The sequence below is a fragment of the Bufo bufo genome, chromosome 6 (genome assembly GCF_905171765.1).
Source record: "Bufo bufo chromosome 6, aBufBuf1.1, whole genome shotgun sequence".
Classification (NCBI taxonomy): Eukaryota; Metazoa; Chordata; class Amphibia; order Anura; family Bufonidae; genus Bufo; species Bufo bufo.
This window is the reverse complement of record NC_053394.1, coordinates 111473820-111481739: the sequence shown is the minus strand read 5'-3', so window position 1 is coordinate 111481739 and position 7920 is coordinate 111473820. Positions and strand designations below refer to the sequence as shown.

Below are 7920 nucleotides of genomic sequence, written 5' to 3'. Positions count from 1 at the left end.
CCCAGTCCGCGGCTGCCCAATGTAGTTCATCTTCCATCACCCCAGGCACTGCATCTTTGAATGTACTCTCAGTGCCCCCTGTGCCTTGGCAGCAGTGCCCACTTTACACGTCTTCCTTAGGAATCTTATCCATAATTCCTTGCAGATGCCCCCGTCAGCAGCCTCCATCACCCCATGCTGCCCTCGCCCTGTCTTTCCCCCATGTGCACGCTTCACACACTGCGTATTCCCGCCGCTTCTGCACGGCAGTCCGTGTCTCTCCTGTACGATCGCCTCTCATGAACCTCCGCTTCGCCCTCGCTCGCGCTTTCAGACTGCAATATTTTAAAACTCCATCAGGGGCGCTGTCTTGCAGTACGAGCGCGCGCTCTGTCATTCCAAGTTCTTCCAGTGGGCGGGCACGGGACTGTCAATCAGAACGCTTGACGGGGCGTGGCTACTGTCAGCGTGCTCGGCCTTCCTGTCACTCAGCGCACTCTGTGAGGGCGTGGCTCTGCTGTCGGGACCGCCGTGGTGGGTGTGGCCTTAGTGTCAGTCAGCCGGAGGAGGCGGGGTTACCGCTGCGCTCAGCTGGTGCAGCCCGTTCACCTGCAGCTCAGAGCGGGGGAGAGACGGGGCGGCAAGAGGCAGCGCTTGGGGCAGCGGAGCCTCCACACCGGCATCGGGACGTATAGGACTGGAGGGAGGACTGACATTCCAGAAAATACTGGGGGGCAAGCTGGACACTTGGCTGCTAGGATCAAGCGTCCTGTCTGGGTGCAAGATGACAGGGGTTCTGCTGCTGCTGTTAGCTCTGCCAGGGGCACTGGGGGTAAGTGGGCATCTTCCTCTTGCCATGCACCCTTGGTGTATTGGAGAGTCTTCTGCAATGTTACTCTTAAATGTGTGCCTCACACACCCTGGCACCTCTGTCACATCCCTCTCTGTGGACATGTAGAATGAGTTCTCTGCATGAATGGAAAGGGTTAACTGACGGTGAGGAATTAACCGTAGCCCGGAGGAACAAGCCTGCTCATGGAAAAGATTTGGGAAAGGCGCTGAAATGGTTAACCGCCAAGCTGTACCTGTGCACATTTCCATTTGCCCATTGGCAGTGGGTAGAAGGGGTTAACTAGATCTCTGTAGATCCCTGTGGGTGCATGTAGGCAAGACTTTGCATCATTGTCCACAACGAGCTGGAAAAACGTATATATGGACGGATGTACCTGCTCCTTACAAAGGGGTTAAAAAACAAAAAAAACGCCATAAGCTAGGGATGCTTCATTAGTGTGAATGAATGGAGCTGTCCGGGGCATAGACTGCAAGGGTTAACCGCCGTGTATATGCCAAGTGGTCACTGGGAATGGATTGAAAGGGTTAGGTCTGTGGATTGTAGATTTTGTTTTCCATACCTCGTCTGCATACATACTGTCAAAGTCATATATGGTGTCTATGCCTTCAGTGAGCGTGAAGAGTTAATTTGGCAAGGCTGGCATGGGCACTGCCGTCTCTTGTGTGAATGAAACTGCCGTCTCTTGTGTGAATGAAGGGTAACTGGGCATGTGCTGATTTATATCGCGGCGTGTCTCTTGAGGTGGAAGTTCAGTGTGGGGCACACATGGCGCTCACTGAAGTCTGTGGGCACTTCACGTCCTAGTGGTAAGAGCATGTCCCCGCAACCTGTGGACGGACGGCCCGGCCACCTGGATGCGATGCCACCTTTCCTTGGCTGGAGCACAGGGCACCTGCTGATTAAAAGATTCCAGTCACATGTTGGCACTGATCTATCTGTGTGTGGGCAGGGGTGTCAGACTCAGCATCGCACATCTCTCCCATCCCCAGTAAGAGACTCTGGAGCACTGCCCTGCTTTCGGAATAGATGATGGATGTGACTTGATAGTTGCGCTGGCTAATCAGACGACTAATAAGACGTGGCATTTATCTGTGCACCTGGGCTCTGCTGTGTGAGTGCAGAGAAGGACCGGGGATAACGAAGATAGAAATCACTACACGGCAATCTGCAGAAGTTAATAGATTGACCGGTTGCACAAATGCAGGACAATGCGAGCCAATGGCAGCGGAGAAGCGTGCTGAAGATTGTCCGCTTTCACACACTGAATGCAGGAAAATAAAGCCTGGATTGGAATCCTCTGCAGATTCCTCAGCCGGCTGAATGGGATGGCAGTGATAAAGATGCCGCTGTGCCACCAGTGACACAAACATTTCTGTGCTTTACAAAGTGTCCTGTGACCTGCACCAGTGCCTGCCAAGAACTGCGGTGAGAAGTGGGCGCTCACTGTGTGCCCTGTCACTGGGGCACAATATACAATGTATAGAATTAGGCACTTTCCTGACCGATAGGAGACACAAGAGGCGCGGTGAGAAGTGGGCGCTCACTGTGTGCCCTGTCACTGGGGCACAATATATAATGTATAGAATTAGGCACTTTCCTGACCGATAGGAGACACAAGAACTGCGGTGAGAAGTGGGCGCTCACTGTGTGCCCTGTCACTGGGGCACAATATATAATGTATAGAATTAGGCACTTTCCTGACCGATAGGAAACACAAGAGGCGCGGTGAGAAGTGGGCGCTCACTGTGTGCCCTGTCACTGGGGCACAATATACAATGTATAGAATTAGGCACTTTCCTGACCGATAGGAGACACAAGAGGCGCGGTGAGAAGTGGGCGCTCACTGTGTGCCCTGTCACTGGAGCACAATATATAATGTATAGAATTAGGCACTTTGCTGACCGATAGGAGACACAAGAGGCGCGGTGAGAAGTGGGCGCTCACTGTGTGCCCTGTCACTGGGGCACACATATAATGTATAGAATTAGGCACTTTGCTGACCAATAGGAAACACAAGAGGCGCGGTGAGAAGTGGGCGCTCACTGTGTGCCCTGTCACTGGAGCACAATATATAATGTATAGAATTAGGCACTTTGCTGACCGATAGGAGACACAAGAGGCGCGGTGAGAAGTGGGCGCTCACTGTGTGCCCTGTCACTGGGGCACACATATAATGTATAGAATTAGGCACTTTCCTGACCGATAGGAGACACAAGAGGCGCGGTGAGAAGTGGGCGCTCACTGTGTGCCCTGTCACTGGAGCACAATATATAATGTATAGAATTAGGCACTTTCCTGACCGATAGGAGACACAAGAGGCGCGGTGAGAAGTGGGCGCTCACTGTGTGCCCTGTCACTGGGGCACACATATAATGTATAGAATTAGGCACTTTCCTGACCGATAGGAGACACAAGAGGCGCGGTGAGAAGTGGGCGCTCACTGTGTGCCCTGTCACTGGGGCACAATATACAATGTATAGAATTAGGCACTTTCCTGACCGATAGGAGACACAAGAGGCGCGGTGTCCCTCTCGGCAGGCTGCACAGATTTCTCCTCATTAAGGACACTTCTCCTCTTTGCTTCTCTACTGAAATCCTTTTCTTCTCTGTTCCTCTCTGGTTCAGTGACCTGAGCCGGCTGAGCTGTGGGTACTACACAGATACTGGATAACAGCCGCCGGCCTGTCCTTTCCCCAAAAAATAATAAGAAGAAGAAAATGAATGCTTTAGAATTCTCAAATAGAATATTGTGTCATCCAGACCAAAGGATGGAGCTGGCACATCCAGCTCTGGCAACCTGTAGCTTTACCGGTAGAGGGGCAGTTCGGTCCGGTCTACATGGAGTATGGCAGCAGAGAGGTTAGAAGTAAGAAGACTGGCAGTCCTTACAGATAGGTTCATGCTCATGCTTTATTACCACTTATTGTTCCAGTAGATAGCTCCTTGGTCTACAACCTGTGCACCAGATGGTCCAAAACTACAACCCTCAGCGTGGACTGGAGGCTTGTAACATTATTGGTTGCAGTGGACTCTCATATTAGTTGTCTTTACATATGGGGCACAGTGTGTTGTCAAAATCTAGAATGAAAAGCGGTGCCCGTCTTGTGCATCTTAACCCACTCCTGGCTTTGCCTTACAAATGCTGTAGCCAAACCCGAGCCAGGTACCGCCGCGTAAAAGTGCCCAAAAGGAACATTTCTCAGGTGCAATGTCCCCCCCCCAAACTAAATTATCTTCCGTCATTGCGATTGTGGCATAAATTCATAAAACAGGGACGTAGCTGTGTACCAGGAGGGTGCCAAGAAGACGCTCAGGGTATTAAAATATGGGACTAGGGCCACACGCTGAATCCTCTTCCCCCGAGTGATGGAAAGGCTAGCTAATGGCACATTACTTTGCAATACAATTAGCTCTTTTCTTACCCATCCGCCATGCTTTGGCAGCCTGCAGCAGGTAGAATCTATCTGCCCATCCAGGATGGCACCAATGGCGTGTGATTACTCAGCAGAGACACAGTATAACTCTGCCCCACAGTTTATAGTGGCGGACAGTTGGAGACCTTTATGTTTTGCGCTATCTCTCGTATTCTGATAGAGTAGTGCTTGTCTGATTTTATTACCGGCTGACAAAATAGCCGGCGTTAGCAATACCACGGTGGGAGGCAAACTGTCGGCTTTGCATTGAATCGCAGTGCGCGAATGCGGAGAGGCTTTTTAGACACCTAATAAACAGCCGGAGTTGTAGCTTTCTGCTTTTCTGCACTTAGCGGCTCCGAGATGTACTTTTCGTGATGTGATGGAGACGTTTAATGAATTACGTCCACTTAGCTCTGCGTGCCCTTATTGCAGGGTTGTAACGCATGCTACTGCTCTCGTGTCATCACGGATTGGGGGCTAGGTTTAACCCTTCATCCAGTTTCTGTAGCGTTCAGCACTGGACAGCTACCTTTCAGCACTTTGAACAGAGGAGCACACATTACTTGTTATACAAAGGCTGAACTGAGGCCTTGTCCCTCCTGAGGGCTCAGGGCAAGATTTGTGTATTCTTTTTCTTTTTGAAACTACAACTCCTAACATACCCTGACTTGAGAGTGATGCTTTCACAACAGCTGGAAAGACAACACAACTACTGATATTGAATCCACCTAATACCAGATCCTGATTCGCTGTAATGGAGCCTATTCCACTTTATAGCATCTTACTTAGGATGTATAGAGTCCTTACTTAGGACTTTTCTACAGTTCTATATAATACGTCGTCTCTTTGAGAAATCCGATTCTTTCCTCTGCCTAGGATGACATCGGCATGCACTTTGGATCCCTCATGCTATAGTGCAAGGATGCCCAACCTGCGGCCCTCCGGCAGTTGCAAAACTACAACGTCCAGCATGCCTAGACATCCTACAGCTATTAGGGCACGCTGGGAGTTGTAGTTTTGCAACAGCTGGAGGGCCGCAGGTTGAGCATGCCTGCTATAGAGCATAGTGATACGTGAGTTAAGACAATATGCGAATAGGTTTATGTCCAGCCTTACGTAAAGCCCACAAACGGCCTGGCTTTCCTACATCTGTCAGTCTTAGCTCTGCTACATCTGCGCAGGGCATCCACTGCATGCTGTTACCTGGATTGTGGATCACATAAATCATGGACTATGCTACAATTCTGTCAGGCCTATTCAGCAACAGAGACAGTTTTCACGTCTCTAATTATGATTGCGTGTAACGACTCTGCGTCCGTAAAGCTGAAATGAGGCGATTCTCAGTCCATGAAGCACACGGTGATGCACGTTCAGCTCGCCTATCCTTTGACAATTTTTAAATTGCAGTATTTTTTTCTCCCTCAATAATAGCACAAGAGAAAGATATATATATTTTTTTGTATTGCAGTATATTTTTCCCCGTAAATAAGAGTGAGGAGGCTGTTAGAGCTAATCAGGGTCATTATGCTCTTCACTCTCCACCACTACATATTCCATCCCCAAAGGCAGATTGAGAACCGCTACCAAGGAGATAGGCTCTGAACAAATACTTGAGGTCTTCGCGAATTTCACATGAAATTTGGTGAAATCAGATCTCTGATGTCTCTCTGAGATGGGCTTGTGAATTTAACTCTCCGCTTACCGAAAGCAGGCAGATAATGTACCACTAGCTTATTGTCGCTGTATGTGCCTCTGACATATTGTGGTCTACCAGTAACCCAACCTGATCATATGGGTTAAATGTGCAATCAGTAGCCACTACTGTATCGTGTTCCGAAGATCTGTCTGTATATACTGATGTAGCAGAGCTGAACTGGTTAAATATCAGTTTTTTTGTAGCAGAGTTGAATCCTATGGCAATCCACCATATCATCACGAGTCGCCAAACTTAGCACTCCTAAATCTATATATAAAATTGTATGAGTTTGTCCATGGGCCATAGACAGTCCATTCTCAATGATGCTTGGTATGCTTCATCTGCACATTAGTACCTATTTGGTACTTAGTATTTGTTTTCCAGCTAATACATTAAAAACGAGACTCCCGTTCTTCTGGGTCTCTGCTCACAACGTCTCCTATTCTTCTGCCCTTACTACCTCTGTGCACATAGCAGCACGTATAGATCGTTGCTCACCACCACGTCCCTTCTACTCTATGCCCGACATAAAATGAACGTCCCTAGAGTTCTTATTATATCGGTATGTGTGATTATATCACGTAGGGAATTTATAAGCCTGTTTGCCATAAATTGCACCCATTTTATCAAATTTGGTGCATCTTTAAGTCTAACACTTCTGCCTTGAGATGTTACTCCACTTTCTACACCACCCCTTTACTGGAGTAAGCCTGCGACAATATTGGCGACTTTTTCAAAAGTCGCATTTGATAATTCCAGCTTAAATCAGCTTGATAGGCTGCCCATGCCCACTCCCCACCGATTTTTTGAAGCTGGAGGGAGTTCTTTTTTTCGCAATGAAGGGCAAAATAATTTTTGTGACTTTTTAAAGCCAGAATTCTGGATTGCAAGGCTTGATAAATCCCCCCCCCCCCCCCCCATTGTCTTTATTGTATGAAGATATACTAAGTTCCCTGGAATACGAGAGTAGCACTTTTTCGCCCCCCCATCAAAGATCAGCATGGTACTGGTTTGTAGGGTTCCGACCCTTTTAGTAATGTGTGACTCCCATACTGTCATTGCTGGTCAGCAGCTTTTGTAGCTCACGAGATAGTGATGAGGTAAAGCAATATATAAGATGTCTCATTGGTTATTCATTTCTAAATGTATTTCTCATAGCGTGAATGGACACCATTAATTTGTATTCGCGCTCAGATCTTGGCGTAGATGTAGCAGGGCTGAATTTAACTCTTTCTTATGCGCACTATGAGAACCGACTGAGCTGCCTTCAAAGCAAAACACTTCTGTAAGGCACTTCCATAATAGAGAGATGAGCTACGGGGCTCTTCTACAATGTCCATATGCCCTAATAGGTTGTATGGACCGGTAAAGGGTTCCCCCTAAATTCCAGATAAGGCATTGGCATATAAGAGCCAGCTCTGCTATTTGTGTATATCTATATACCGTATATATATATATATTCCAGTTCTGTGCATCGGATTAAGCTAGCAATATATCACTTTATCATGCTCTGTATGCCGCAGGTTATTATTCTATATATTATACACAAACAGAGCTTTACAAAACGTAGCTTCTTGAGTAGTAAATGCAATTCTCAATGCGGCAACATATTTTCTATGCATTTATATTCAGTGATTATTCAAAATACAGTATACCATTGTTATTCCTGTTTGCTGTAACTTTTGCAGAGCTGAACACTATAAGCGTTCTTCTTTTCCGGCGTTGAGTTCCGTCCTAGGGGCTCAATACTGGAAAAGAACTGATCAGTTTTATCCTAATGCATTCTGAATAGAGAGCAATCCGTTCATGATGCATCAGGATGTCTTCAGTCCAGTCACTCTTACGGTATTTGGCCGGGAGAAAACATCGCAGCATGCTGCGGTATTTTTTCCGTCCAAAATTCCGGATCACTTGCCGGAATGCCGGCATTATTGTCCATTGAAATGCATTAATGCTGGATCCGGCACCCAAGTGTT

General features: G+C 47.6%; 1 protein-coding gene across 1 annotated transcript in view; it reads left to right on the top strand.

The window, feature by feature from the left end:
- The first annotated feature begins 615 nt into the window (after window positions 1-615).
- The window catches only part of CDH4 (cadherin 4), a 918264-nt gene continuing 910959 nt past the window's right edge, over window positions 616-7920 (top strand). Inside the window, 1 exon segment of the mRNA XM_040435851.1 lies at window positions 616-811. Coding sequence (XP_040291785.1) covers window positions 764-811 — 48 coding nt within the window. The 5' untranslated portion in view covers window positions 616-763.